At 37.9% G+C, this 15,300-nt stretch overlaps 2 protein-coding genes across 5 annotated transcripts; one reads left to right on the forward strand and one right to left on the reverse strand.

Moving 5' to 3' along the window:
* Positions 1 to 797: 797 nt before the first annotated feature.
* On the reverse strand, positions 798 to 7,393 carry actr10 (actin related protein 10). Its single transcript, XM_055186464.2, has 13 exons — positions 7,195 to 7,393; positions 6,392 to 6,464; positions 6,206 to 6,288; positions 5,885 to 5,993; positions 5,438 to 5,545; positions 5,158 to 5,225; positions 5,004 to 5,077; positions 4,798 to 4,833; positions 4,640 to 4,719; positions 4,225 to 4,298; positions 1,902 to 1,983; positions 1,487 to 1,688; positions 798 to 1,348 (listed from the first exon to the last, which is right to left on the reverse strand). The coding sequence occupies exons 1-13, from the start codon at positions 7,269 to 7,271 to the stop codon at positions 1,167 to 1,169; spliced, it is 1,248 nt and encodes a 415-aa protein (XP_055042439.1). The 5' UTR covers positions 7,272 to 7,393; the 3' UTR covers positions 798 to 1,166.
* Positions 7,394 to 8,566: 1,173 nt separating this feature from the next.
* LOC129429626 (uncharacterized) lies at positions 8,567 to 14,946 on the forward strand. 4 transcript variants are annotated; one of them, XM_073856425.1, is made up of 9 exons: positions 8,658 to 8,736; positions 8,852 to 8,888; positions 11,418 to 12,432; positions 13,121 to 13,453; positions 13,599 to 13,703; positions 13,783 to 13,929; positions 14,082 to 14,113; positions 14,195 to 14,329; positions 14,431 to 14,946. In XM_073856425.1, the coding sequence occupies exons 3-9, from the start codon at positions 11,514 to 11,516 to the stop codon at positions 14,500 to 14,502; spliced, it is 1,743 nt and encodes a 580-aa protein (XP_073712526.1). In that variant the 5' UTR covers positions 8,658 to 8,736; positions 8,852 to 8,888; positions 11,418 to 11,513; the 3' UTR covers positions 14,503 to 14,946. The 4 variants fall into 4 exon arrangements, with proteins under 4 accessions (XP_055042416.2, XP_073712524.1, XP_073712525.1 ...); XM_055186441.2 differs by lacking the exon at positions 8,852 to 8,888 and having other exon boundaries at positions 8,567 to 8,736; positions 11,400 to 12,432; XM_073856423.1 differs by lacking the exon at positions 8,852 to 8,888 and having other exon boundaries at positions 8,567 to 8,736.
* The last annotated feature ends 354 nt before the right edge of the window (positions 14,947 to 15,300 follow it).

The raw sequence follows: 15,300 nt of genomic DNA on the forward strand, positions 1-15,300 counted from the left end.
AAAAGTAATAAAAACAATACAGCTTATTATGTAAAGTCCACCACTGATAATATAGTTACGTCGATTAAATTACATTTCTGTCAAGAGATCCTTCTAAAAGTTACACAATGCACTTTTAACTGCCTTTATTGCAGTTTTCTTATGTAAAAGATAAACATCACAAATGGAAATAAGAGTAAACTAACACATAAAGGTCTGCTCTCGACTCGTGCAGTTGCCAGAGGATCCGTAAAATGAGAAGCTCACGTAACATGTACAGGTTCTGTAGACGTGAGAAGAGATAAAGCAGTTTATAAATGACTACACAGACTATAAGCGGTGACGTCACTGCCTGTGAGAAACTTAAAGGAATTCCTATGGTACCAAAAAAATAAAAATTTGTGGCACCATACTTACTGGTATAACTCCTCATGTAACAGTCTTTAAATAGGGAAGACACGGAAGTGTTTGGTGGCTTCCCTGTTTGGTACCATAGGAATGAATGGGTCTAGGCTAAATGCTAACACATTCACGACGTGCTATACAGTGCACGCATTGAAAAAAGATAGATATGTATTAATTCGTCTAAGTTGAGGTAATAACATAGTTTAATATGGCAAAAGGGTACAGTATTTCTTTAACAAATCTCAAAATGCCAGTTTATTGATTTGCATGCAAACAGGTTTCTACAACATGCTGATTCATGATTGATATCCACTTATTTTGTGCATGTAAACCCACTCTGAAAATATTTGAATAATAAATGACACAAGAAGCAACTAAAGTTAGCTTTACTGAAAAAACAACCAAAAACCCCATTATAGTCTAATTTGGTAATGTTTATTTACAATCCAAATAAATAACATTGAGCTTTTCAACATTTTCATTGAAACATTGAAGTGGGACTTTTTCTTTACACATGATGGCCTTCTATGTGCTTCTAAAAAGAAATTACTCAAGCCAGATAACTAAGGTTGTGTCGCAATTTTAAATGGAGATTTCTATACAACACCACTGCTACACGAGTAGAGAGGAAGGTCTGTAGATGATATGTTATGATGGTGACTGCCCTCTGGTGGATTTTTCCGACTTTATATTAAGTGCAGATGTTTCTGTTGTGAACATACATGAGCATCTCTAATAAGCAGATAAATGATGTTAGAAGAGTTTTGTGAGATGATTGTGGTTCATTTCTCAGTGGAGAAAGCTCTCTTCATGAGCGGTGGAGGTGTTTTTCCCGCTTCGTACACTGAATCAGGTGGTGGGCTGCTGAGACAGCACCAGTCTGGTATACGGCCTGTCTGGTTGTAGTAGTCTCTGGACACAGACCGGCTACCCAAGATGTCTTGCAACGCTCCAAATATTGCACCTACGAACAAAGAAACAAAATCGTGAATTCAGTTCATAAGAATCGCATTAAAGTGGGCTTCGATCGGGTATTGGATCAAACAAGTGTGATTTGGGATCAGCATCTGGTTTGAAAGTCCTGATGTCAGTCCTCGTTTACCTCCTAACCAGGCAGTACAGTTGGGTTTGGCGGGGGGGCTGTGGATACGAAAGCTCTTGGTAGCCAAAGCATCGCAGTACTTTGGTTTTTCAACCAGCGAGCGTATTTCAGCCAGGAGTCGGTGCAGGAAGCCAGGCAGCATGGCCGTCCCTCCGATTATCACCAGGTTCTCCGACAGAACCTTGCGTGTGTCAATGGGACACTGGTGAGAAATGAACACGTGGTAAATGCCTAAAAGAATAAGACCTAAAACATCTACATCATTGCATTATGGCCGCTAAACAGACCCACACGCCCTGATACTCTGAATGTGCCTCCTGTACAGGGTGGTCTTATCCAAACCTGATCACACACACACACAACAACAGACACAACAATAAACAATCAGATGCATTACAGATGTCAGATTTTGTACCTTAACTAAAGTGTCGAGCAGCAGCGTAGCAATGGATTTCTCTTCGTTATCCTGCTCGAACAACATCTCAGCTACAGAGTCTCTGTAAAGAGTCGAGTAAAGATATGTTTAGTTCACATAATGTGGGCGGGTCATATTAATGAGGGGGTTGAACAATATGGGTTTTTAATGGCCGATGCCAATATTAAGAAAGCTGTATGGCTGATATGAGGCCGATATAACAGAAATGTAATTACAGTAAATAAGAGACAAACAGAAAGATTTTTTATGCATAACTAGGGCTGGGCGATTTGACCTAAAATCAAAACCTCGGTTAATCTAACATTTGACATCGGTTACGATTAATAAACGATTATTTTTTTGCCTCATAGTTCACTGACAAGGTTGGAAAGTTTAGGGCACACCTTAAATCAACCTGCAATGCAATTATTCACATTTTTCCCAAAATAACTGCATTACTGAAAAATATTAAATAGACTTAACTCTATGCAGATGTTGCATGTCATTATGTACAATTGATGAAACTTTCAGAATGGGAAGTTATGAACCAAAGAATCATACAACCCCCATGACTAATTATAGACATCAGATACATACATAATAAGTTGTATCCAGATAGCATATTGTAATGAGATGAGTAGGGCAAAATACATACTTAGACATCAGTGCCCAGTTAAGAAAAAATGGATTGAATACAAGAAACGTGTAAAGGATACAGTCTAAGACATTTATTCTCATCTGTAATGCTTTTGGTGTTAATGTAGACTAGAAGTTCTCCCGTTCTCTCTCTCCGTCATCTCTGAAGTGTCTAATTAAACTCACGCGGGCGCGTCTTTTCGCGGTTTTGAGTGAGTGAGATGTGATGACATTACCCGGGCTGCTTAGAGACCCATCGGTAGATTAAACTGAGCGCGTGTGCGGTAAAAACCCGATCGCGCATTCCGTATTTTTGTCACAGGTGCCTGCACATTCGCGAGTACTTCTTAAAAAAAAGTACTGTGCTTCTTTTGGGCACTAGATGATCCTGCTGCTCAGTTAAACAGTGTTTAAGTTCTCCTCCATGTTTTGCTGTGCCTCTGACAGGACGGGGCGGAGTTACGCAACATCACACGCAGCAGTTTGTTTTTAAAGGGAAAGTATTAACAGGATTAAAAACCGAAATAACCGACATGATAAAATAATGTCGGTTAGAGGTTCTGAATTTCGGTTTCGGTTATTTTTCGATTAATCGCCCAGCCCTATGCATAACATTTATAAATATACTATAAGGTGCTTAAAACATATTTACATAATAAGACATCATTAATGTGGATCAGACATCTCACAGTACTGTTCGTATAATGGTGCCCCACGGATTAGTTTAGTTTGGGTCGGGTCAGCTCACCTCACTGTGGCGTGGTTAGCTTTTCCCTCCAATTTAGTATCACTTCGCAGTGGGAGGGATTATAGGCGTGTGGTTATATTTGCGCTGCCTACTGCTGTGACATCATACAAGTGAGAGCGTCGTTGTACATTCCCATACATTTATTTATTTATCAGTCTGCCACAAAATTAAAATTGGCCATCACAAATAGATTGCACATCGCGTTTATCATTACCTCGGTCTGATATGACAGTTTCTGTTCAAACACCTGTGGTGTCAGTCCACGACGCTCCGCTGAGCCTCATTGAAGTTGCATTTAAGCATATATAATGCTGACGCACTCGTAAAAGAGAGTTTGGGAACTTACAGCAGAGCACAGATGACAACATGTTTACTCAAGACAGCGCAAGCTAGCATGAAGGTAAAGCTAATCTTTATATTATAGCAATGATGTTGGTAGTGACGATTCTCTCAGACCAATCAGTGACCTACGGTGTTTTCGCATCACGTTTGGTATCCGCTCGGGTAGCTTGGAACCCCGACCGAGGTGGTACGAAAAAAAGTATCTTACAAAAGTAAGCTGACACGACCCAAACCGTGGGGTACTATGCAATGGAAAAGCGCCATAAGTGTGTTGAACCAGTATGGTGACATAACTAGTGTGGTTATGTTGTGCGAATAATGATTGGTCATTTTAGTGGCTTTACATTAAGTGTCTTTTCATTACAAACAACAAATTTAAGTAATCGAGAAATTTACTGGCAGATTGAAAAGATTTATCGGCCAATGATGCATTATAAAAAAACTACAAATATTAATCATTATATCATCTCTGCAATATATTGATCTATCACTAATATTAATATACAGTAATCCACATGACAAGACACAATGCCAGACGTTACACATATCGTCTTACTTAATCTTAGTTTATAAATGACATTGGAGAATTAGGTTTACCTGATGAAACCCTTTACATGCAGAATCTTCTGCCCATCCAATGGATATTCAACATCTGGTGGGGGTGCAGGTCTCTGATGGACCAATGACAACTGACTTAATATTTTCATCTTACACAATCATAGTTCAAACATAAAAGTAAGACACGATATGTTATATAGTGACCAACAACATGAAACTGTTAAAATGATGTTTAAATAAGATACGTTTCAGTTAGTGAATGAATGAATATCTTTATATATACACTGTACAGTACGTATAATGAAGTCTGGAGAAAGTCGTTTCATGTCTACAGATACACACGCACGCACGCACACTTGTTGGGCTATGAGTCTCATTAACATGTTTATTCTAAATAAAAATGATGAATTCTGGTTGTTTTACTTGAGTAACATTTGAAAGCGTGACCTCTGACCTCATCTGATCCATCTATGTTAAATTTGGCCTTCTGGATCTTTAAGCCCCTCTGAAGGTCACTGACGAAACACGTCCTCACTAAAGCAGACAACAGAGTTAAAGCTAGAAAACGACTCAAATATGACCGATAATAGAAGTGATGGATAACAAACCCACCTTTGATGTCCTCCACAATGTCCTCTGAAATACAGCCTGTGATGTAGTAAAGCAGATAGAGACGCATTGGCTCATCTGTACACTACTGCGGGAGGTTTTACTCATATGTATTTGGGACCATCGCAAATTAATTTTACAGTTAACATGTATATGCAAATGAATATGTAAATGGTGATATTATTATAGTGGAGAAAATGTCATCTTACTTTTGACAGTGGGCAGACGGAGACCTGCACCTGCGTCCACCGTACACTGTTCACTTAACAGACTGTGTAACTCCCTGCAGGACACAAACAACATAAGGAGATCCGATCCATACCAATCTACATGGAGAACGAGTGCGATAATACGTCAACATACTTGTGAATGGCCTTTCCTCCTAGTGGCAAAGCTTCCCACGCTGACAAGATGGGAATCCCTTCATAAATCTGTTCAAATCACCGTTAAGTTGACTTCAAACTAATTCATGTGATATTGGGTACATGATCTCTTTGGACTTGTTTAAAAAAATACTGCAGGATAGATTTTAAATGTGTAACTTTAGTAAAAACCAACTAATACAATATAATGTGACAATATAACTATTTCTGTTTATTAAACACCATTAAATATTTGCTTTTATTGCTGAAGAAAAGGATACGGGTAACACCAGAGTCTCTGTGTAGCCACAGTCCATAACAAGAGCAGACTGCACACCCAAAGTCATGACGGACATCAGATGACTGGGAGCAAACACAACTGAAGGAACCTAAAGTGAGGATTCATCAATATGATCATATAAACAACAGGAAAAATATATGAACGACCCATACTACATTTATACAGATTTATAGTATCTGCATGACTTTCAGTGGAAAAAAAAACTGCTTTACAATTTACAATATACCCAAAATAGGCCGAGACACACAAAAATGCAGAGCGATGAATCCTAGACAAGATGATTTAAAACTTATTAAAGAAACTTTAATATTACAACAGATATTAAATAAACTGGTTTCATACATAAACTGGTAAATATATCAATCTAAACATGAGCTATTAAGATTTGAATGCATTTTTCCCAGAGACCCGATGAAAAACTCTTTACCTCAAAATGTTGAAAGAAGACTTTGGAGAGCGTTTCTCTGAAGTGTGAAGGGCAAAGGATGGATTCAATAATGACAACACGCCGGTCGCGAGGATTCACTAGCAAATGCCTGCAGAGACAACAAACATCATGGGAGAGAGATTCCCAGACAGGGTTTAGATGAAGCCAGGACTAGGTCTTAGTTATATTAGGACATTTAAGCTTATTAAGATGTGTCTTTTTCAATGAAGGCAGATCAAACATGCATTCTAGTCTGGGACTAGGTTAAGCCCTGTCCATGAAAGCGTCCATATAAAGTCCAGAATAAATCTGAGTGAAGACCTGAAGTACAGCAGATGAATGAACTCCTTCAGGACATTATATAACTCTTCTGTGTTAATGTTGTACTGAACGACACCAATAACCTACACAAAAGAGACAAATTCCTCTCAAGTTATATTTATAATCTATCTGATTATTTAAAAAAAGACCAGATCAGTTTGTACAGAAACAGATTTACAAACTCACCTCCTGGGATCCAGGGCGTTTAATTTGACTGGGAATGATGAATCTGGGCCCTGTTTCTCCAGCAAAACCACATCTAAACATACAAGAAATAAACTTTATATTAAATCATCCTCCTGTACCGAATACAATCATAATATATTAAAGAGTAATAACATCATAAATAACTTTGATAAAGAGCAATGGCTATTGTTAAATACCACAGCATTTCCATTGTTCTCTAGGGCAGTGGTTCCCAAACCTTTTCGGCGTGCGACCCCTCTTGTGTACGGTGCATTTCTTCGCGGCCCCCCAAAGAAAATTTGTGACAAAAAACTGTTCCAAAACTCAACATTTTAATTAAAAAAAACATTAAATTATACAAAAAGTAGTGTTTTTGTAAGTAGCCTTATTTTTTTTTTAGGTTTAATTACACAGAATTCATGATAAATTAATGTATTTCATAAAATGTCATAAAACTGGGGCCCCCCTAGGGACCCCGGCCCCCAGTTTGAAAACCACTGCTCTAGGGTACTTGGAGAATATCGACGACATAACATGCTAAAGAATAATGTGTGTGTGAGTGTGTGTGTGTGTGTGTGTTGTGTGTGACGTTACGTTATGTATTTATGCATCGCTGAATGAAAATACACACAGTCATCTTTCTGAAGTAACTTTCAATCGTTCATCACTTTTAAGTGTATTAATATATTTACACAACTTCATGACGAATATATATTTTTTTCAATCATTTCATCAGCAGAGAAACATCTTTTATTTCTATATTTAGCAGTTAAGCTAATATCTCTAAACCATCAGGTGCTTACTTTGTGTACGCGGCTCCTAAGTCAATGACCACCGCTGTTTTCTCTCCGCCACTGCCCAAACCTTCAAACAAGGGCATTTTAATCGATTTATATGAAGGAAAATATCAGAAAACTGAAATTATTCCTGTATCAACAGCACGGAGAGTCAGAGCATCACAAAAAGGGCAGGGCCGGCCGGGTCCTTCACTGTGACATTGCTGCCCTGCGTTCGCCTGAATGAAAAAAAAACCCGTTTTATTATTATTATTATATTCAGATATTTTAAACAATAATATTCGATTGTGATAATTTCGTTTAAATGTAAAATCAAATGTAAAATAAACATTTGATTATCTGTAGAGAGAACTGTTGGAGAACTGTTGATTATACAGCTGCACATAGCGACATGAGGATGACATCAAAGTACCGCGAGAGGGGTTTGAAAGCAGACATATTTGAATGATATCTCGCATCGTTCTCGCGGTATTGTAATGTCATCTGCTTGTCTGTTCTTGTGGACCCACCCGAAATCAAACATCTCATGAGTCTGCCTTATCAATACATATAACAATAATAATAATAATAATTATTATTATTATTACTATAATTATTGGAGAGCAACATTGAGTACAAAAATGACAAGGTCACAATATAGTCATTATATACATTATATAAAATGTATTATGTATATCAAACTGTGAATAATCAATGCACATAGAAAGAAACATTTAATTAATTTGAATTATTTGGTAATAGCTTAAAGTAAAGTAACAAAAACAAAAAGGTTTAAGAAAACATTAAAAGAGGAAAAAAATATCAAGTTATATTTCAGTTAAAGTATACAAATTCTTTACAAATGTCTTTACAAATGAAAAAGTTTTTCTTTATTTTTTTTGTTTAATAATGAGGATTCAATAGTATTGAGATACATCATGTTAAATTATTTTAGGAATACATTTAAAAGTGATTTACTTACATCTGTGTACATTTACTAAACATTTGCATAGAAAGTAAATTAAGTTCATGATAAAGCAAAGAGTTTAACTTGTAGACTCAGATCTTTAAACGTTATGCATATACCTTCCTGAATATTGCCATTATGTAGGCTATGTATCAATATTTTTCCTGAGGTTTTTGATGACATGTCCAAAATAAATGGTATACAGTTTCAACTTGACATCTTAAATCAATATCAGCTTTAGATTTTTTGTATATATTTTTCATTCAAAGACACTTCTTTAACTTTATTATTAAGAAAATATTTTTGTTGAAGGGACCAAATCTCTTCCACGAAGTTCTAAGTGAGACAGAGATAATATTAAAAGAAAAAGGGATCTGACTTTATATTTTTATTCTTTGATCGGAGAAACACTGACTAATAAATCCTAATGTTTAGGAATGAGGGGCGTCAGCTGCTACACAACAATTGACTGCTACACAATAACGCCAAACAGCAGACGGCTACACAATAACACTGACTACTACACAAATGAATGCTACACAATAACACTTGAGACTCGCGCTGGAAATGACGCGCACGAGCACCGCGTTCATGGAGAGAAGGTAAGGTGATCGCGCGCATATCGCATCTGTCAGTGTTTCTGTTTGTATGATTATGATTTGTTTAATATGTGTTGAGTTGATTCAGTATGAAAGTTAAATCGGTGTTTGTTTGTAGACTCGAGTGTCTCTGGTGAATCTGCGCAGTTAAACACGTAGATATTCACAGACATGTGACACGCGCGCAGTAAACTCTTATTGTGTTTAATGATATAAAGCGAATAAATATCACAGTTACACGTGTTATTGTGTATTATATACACTACAGACTCATACAGTATATCTATATTGTTATTAATAAAGCGGTCCATAACACAACAACAATCTAAACATTATACTTATACATGTAAATCAATGGTTGGATTTATTGTGTATGTGTATGTATTGTGTGATATATTAGGCTAAGATGAGCTGTGTGCTATTTATAGCTGTTGTCAGTGAATAGCAGTGTTGTGTTGAGTCAGGTTACTCCTGCAGAACTATAACACAGCTAGAAATACATCACGATCGGTTTAAGCAATAATGTGTTTTTCACCCAAATAATAACTAAAGAAACATTAGAATAAGAAGATTGAGCTTAAAACATTTACACAGAAATCTCATAGTTTCATAGTGAACATATAATAGGGTATAGAGTATATATATTTTAGGGCTGTCAATGGATTAAACTATTTAATCTATATTAATTGCATGATTGTCATGAGTTACCTCGTGATTAATCGCAACTTAAAGGTGCAGTGTGTAATTTTTAGAAGGATCGCTTGACAGAAATGCAAAATCATATACAAAACTATATTATCAGGGGTGTATTATGACCTTTCATAATGAACCGTTATGTTTTTATTACCTTAGAATGAGACGTTTTTATTTACATACACCGAGGGTCCCCTTACATGAAAGTCGGCATTTTGTGCAGCCATGTTTCTACAGAAGCCCTTAACGGACAAAGTGTTTTACTAAATTGTCTCTGATGATGGCATGTTTGTCTGGTGCGTCTACTGTAGCTTCTCTACGTGTTTCAAAAGCGAGGGGTGAGCAGTGGACTGAGCCGTTGGTTGCAATTCGCAACCTCACCACTAGATGCCGCTTAAATTTACACACTGCACCTTTAATAGCACATTTTGAACTGTTCTGTATTTACCTTTATTTAACACTTTTCAAGTTTTTAATACTATGCAATTTTTTATACTATTTTTTATGTAAATATATGCTTATTATTAGTAAAAGAAAAAAGCGTATAGATTTAGCACACACACGGTCAAAAACAATATCTATGTTCTACTTTTTTCCTTTTATTGTTTGATTGGCATTGAGACAGACAGCTTAAGATCTCTCTGCTGAAAAAACAGCATAGACCAGCATCATTTCCATACATATGCTGGTTTTGCTGGTATGACCAACATGGGAGCTGGTGCTGGTATGCTGATGACCACCAGCTAAACCAGCACCAAGCCAGCATGGACCAGCATGAAAATTATGCTGGTCTTAATGGGGGGCACCAGGAAACCAGCACCAAAACACAACAAGGATAATGCAAGGATCTAATATAATGTTACACACCCGATATTTAACAAAACATTCACTTAAGACATAACAGATTATATCTGCGTGAATTCTTGTCAAAACTAGATCTTTTTTAAAACTGTAATTCTGTCTATATGTGTCTATATATCGGGGTCGGGCACTCTCACATCTGTGTGCATGCTTTAGATCTGTCAGTCAGTGCCAGGAAGATTGTTTTTGAGTCTTGTCGCTCTTAATAACTCTTTAACATCAATCAAGTCCTGTACTTTACTTTCTAATGCCTGCATGTATTTAAACTGTAATCAAAATGTCAGACGTGCATGTGGATGGAGACCATAGACTGTAAAAACATTTGGACGTAGTGTCCATGACGGCAACCATAGGTTTGTGAAGAGCTTTTTTGAAGCTTAAAGTAGGCAGTGCCTGTCGTCGCCATCTTGGTCGCGCATCACTTGTGGATAACTGAAAATGGGTAAAGAGGCGGGACGTGGGTGAAGCTGAGGTGGCTGGTTGCTGAAACCACACCCACTTAGCTCAACTCTAGTGACAGCAGTGGCAATTCACCTGTCACTCAAGTGGCCATGCCCTTAATTATTCAGAACTTTAAGGTTTAATATAATTTAAATTACCCCCCTCACAGTTGTCATGAAGGGCAAAATTAACTATACAGACAAAAATTACTTTTTTGTATTTTTACATATAATGTATTTTCTAGATGGCCATTTTAACATGGAGGTCTGTGAGAATTGAATCACTTTTGTAGCCAGCGGCCAGTCCATGAATTGCAGTTCAAGTCACTTCTGTATTTTCATCATCACAGAGAGATCAGAAGGTTGCCACTCGATGGAGACGCATCTTTGTATTAGATTAAGCATTTAGGATCTCAGAAAACGTACAAATAAAGATCATTTTAATGACTATTTATTGTCTGCATCTAATTTTAGGCTATAGACCTAGGGTCAGAAATTGCACATTGCATTAATCACACATTAATAAAATGAGTAATTTATGTTAATGCATTACTAACACGTTAATTTTGACAGCCCTAATATATTAACTTACTTTGACCCATTAATGACGTATGATGCATTGTTCACAAATCAATATGAAATATTTATTGGTGTTATTTATGCTTTAAATAGATTTTGCCTTGTCTTCAGTTTGTACAGGCAGTCGGCTTTGAGGTTTTGGATCTGGTCACGTGTAACTTTGGTTTGAAGGCTCTTATAGCTCAATGCTTAAGTGACAGATACACTATGTTAACCAGTGCCCCATTCTCAAGTCTCCTTTTGGCAGCGGTCTGTCTTTCAAGCCGGGCCGTCCCATTGAGAAGCACTGTTTTATTGTCAGAGGTCCATAAATCCACTGAAAACACACAGGAACGTCATGAAGAACCAACGCCAAGAAGTCCTCAAGAGAAGGAGGACAGAAGATTACCAGAAGCAGCCGATATGATCACCGTGAAAGCGTCAGATTCACCTGAACCTGAAAGCACGAGGGGGGTTCATCTGTCTTCATTAGTTTCAGACTCCACTCATAAATCACTTATCCCCTCTCCATCCACAAGTCCTGATCTCTTCATCTCCTCTGAACTCCCACAATCATCTGCTCCAGAAGCACAGCGCGGTCTTACACTAGTTTATAGCAGCAGTGTTCACGAAGGGTTGGGTAGCGTGACGGCTGTCAGAAATGGGGACGGAGCGCTGAGGTTTGATGATCGAGCTGTCTGGACTTACGCTCCATATCAGACGCAGTCTGGACAGCAGAGCACACCGGTCTCTGATCGATCTTCTCCGGATCAGTTTCTGGTGACTGTCAATGTTTCAACGGTCTTGTTGAGGACATCTGCTACTGTTGACCCAGAGAGAGCAGATTTATTCAACACAGAGGATGTTGAATCATCAGAAACCAGAAAGAGTGACCATAACCAACCAGGACACAACACAGCGTCCACCGCACTGAGCAGAACTGCTCTACAGAAGGAAAATATACGACTGGAAGCAATCGCAGGAACCTCTTCAGCCTCCACCACCGTTACCAGCGGATCATCTGGGCATCTTCTAACAGATGTTGAGCTCTCGTCCGTTTCAGGACTCAGTCAGAACGATCAAATCCTCGACTCTAAATTTGTGGATGTTGCTGATGTCTGGACGGAGCCGCTTCACCTGCAGAGAGGTCAGTAACAGATTTCACCCACAGCTTTAATATCAGATCTTTCACTTTGAATTGATTTGGGAGGAATAAAAATAGATTGATGAATGAATCGATGTTTGAATGAAGATGTCGATTTTTATCCTCTTAACGGTGAAGTTGTGTTAACATTCATGAGATCTCTCGTGAGAAGCGTGAAGCTTTCATCTCAATGTCATTTCATTTGAAGGGAGCAATTGATCATTTTACTTTTCTATACTATATCCTAGTTTACATTAGTAAAGTTTAACCATGATAAATAAAGGAACAGAAGAAAAGCAGAGCGGTTGAGACAGATTTTCACCTGCTCCACTTTAAATCTCCATCGGGAGTCTAATGACTTTCTATTTTAAGTTGTCACTTGAGATTAAAGGAGTCGGCCGTATCTTCTGCAGTTTGAAATAGAAACTTTAAGCTGGATGTTACTCTGTGTTCTGCCTGATAATGGCTTATCAAGGTCAGCATGGCATAAAAAAAGACTTTTTAAATACACAGTTTGGTCTTTTTGTTAAAAATGCATTAAGGCAAAACTGTGGCATCACCATGAATGAGAAATCTGACTGAAACATTCACATGTATTTGAGATAAACTCTGAATCAACTTAATTATACTCACCTCTAATGGAAACCAATTGCGTGTTGGTGACATTTATTCATTTCTTTCTCGTCTTCAGAACCTGCAGAAGAAGAAGAAGTAAGTGTGGAGCCATCATCTCAGGACCTTCTCGCTGAGACCATCATGTCCTCTGAAGACCTTCCACTGATTTTCGAACCATTCGAGGACCTCACACCACCTGAAACCTCTGTCGCCATGATGCCAGCAGCTGTAACTGTGGAAGATGCAGAGCTTCTGGTGTCCATGGATACGGCGCAGACATCCTCTGACCTTCTTCTGTCAGGAATGCCGGAGCGCTCCTCGTTACGGCAGACGTCTGGAACCGAGATGTCAGATGCCGTCAGTGCCTCACAAACGGTGCCGGACGTGGAATCGGATGGGAAGAGACGAAGTGAGCGCGTATCATACGTGTGTGCTCTGTAAACATAAAATGTCTGCTTGTTAATATTATTACAGACAACCTTTTTGATAGTAGGCTTAATAACGTAGTGTGTGTAGACAGAGATAATGAAAGTTTGATCTGATTGGCCCTCCAGATGATGACATCACACAGATGATGATGATGCCTGTTACAGTGTCTGAGGTCATTCAGTTACCAACATCAAAACCAAAAGCAGATGCAGAAGATCTGGAATCTAAAGGTTCGTGTGATTAAAGATCCCTCGTAATGTGTAGTACAACTAAATATAAAGATGTTAAATGATTGACTCTGTCTTCTAGAAGAGCCAGATGAAGATGAAGAAGATGAAGGGGTGGATTCTGATGAGGAAGAGAGTGAAGAGGACCTAGCAGAAACCACCATGGCTCCTTCCAATAGCCTCATACCCCCTCCTCCTCCGGTCTGGATGCAGGGGAATCAGGGCCTGGGTGAGACCAAAACCACAGCCGTCATTCTCATGTTGTTCTGTAGATGCTTGTGCTTACAACAACACTTAATAGTGATGATCAGAGATATAAAACTCTAGATGACCCGGCTCTTTAAATCTCGTCCATTAACACCTCTCCTTTGTTTGCTTTAGTACGGAGCTGGGTTGAACTTATACGAGAAAAGGTCAGATTTCTTCTTTTATGAAATGATTCGCTTATGGTTCTGTACAGTAGTGAGTATCAAGCGTTGCTTTCGTCTCTTTAGGCCGGTTATGTGTCGGGGATGTTGGCACCTGTTGGCATCGGAATAGCCGGCGCTCTTCTGTTGGTCGGTGCTCTGTATGGCATCAGAGCGATTCATCGCAGGAGGAGGGAGAACATCAAACATCAGAGGATCAAGGTACAGAATCACACCAAACTTCATAAAGTCATCATAAGACTTCTTCTGGATGTTGCTTATATTTATCGTTTGACTTTTTCTTTGGGGTTTATTATCTGCAGCCACCCAGAGAAGTGAGGAGGAGACCTGACAATGCAATGCTGCTGGCTGACAGTTCAGAAGATGAGTTCTGATCGGATGAATTCACTCCAAATACAAACAATTGTAATATCACTCCTCATCATCAATACAAACACATACAGACAAACATAAACAGTAAATGTTAAAGTGAAGGCAATGGCAATAACTAGCTTTTAGTTTAATAAATAAGATTTATGCTCTTTTGAGAAATCGAACATTTAAACTCTTAATGCTGCCATCATAAAGACACACACTTTAAGATAAATGCTCAGCTGATCTGTGTCGTGAGGCCACAAACCAACCGGCATATGCATGAATTTAGGGAAATTCAACAATACAAGTAATTTATTATTAGTAAAAATGTGTTTACATGAAAACTTGTATTCTGCTCATCACATTTACAGAGAAAATGATGAAAATATAATGAGGTACAGTTATAGAAGATGAATCCAATGTTTGACACACACACACACACACACACACACAAACAAACAAACGCGTGTGTTTACTTTACAAAATGAGTGAAAATGATGAGCTGTATATATAATAAATTATTGAATCATTTCTGCTGTTATGTTTAAGTACCTGATCAGCATTTATGTAAAATGGACCACAAATACATTTGAAAATCAAGCTCAACTTTACACATTAACACATGAAATTGTTTACTGTTTTAGATGTAAAAATATGATTGTAATAACGCCAAATGTTTTTTCTTGTGTAATGACAATCTGTGCAGTTCTGTATGAATATGTAATGCTTTGTGTTAACTGAATAATATTGAATTATTCCTTCACGGCAGTCTTCTTATAGAAATTTTAATTGCATTTAAAAATATTTTTGTGATGAAA

Source organism: Misgurnus anguillicaudatus, chromosome 18 (assembly GCF_027580225.2).
Source record: "Misgurnus anguillicaudatus chromosome 18, ASM2758022v2, whole genome shotgun sequence".
Classification (NCBI taxonomy): Eukaryota; Metazoa; Chordata; class Actinopteri; order Cypriniformes; family Cobitidae; genus Misgurnus; species Misgurnus anguillicaudatus.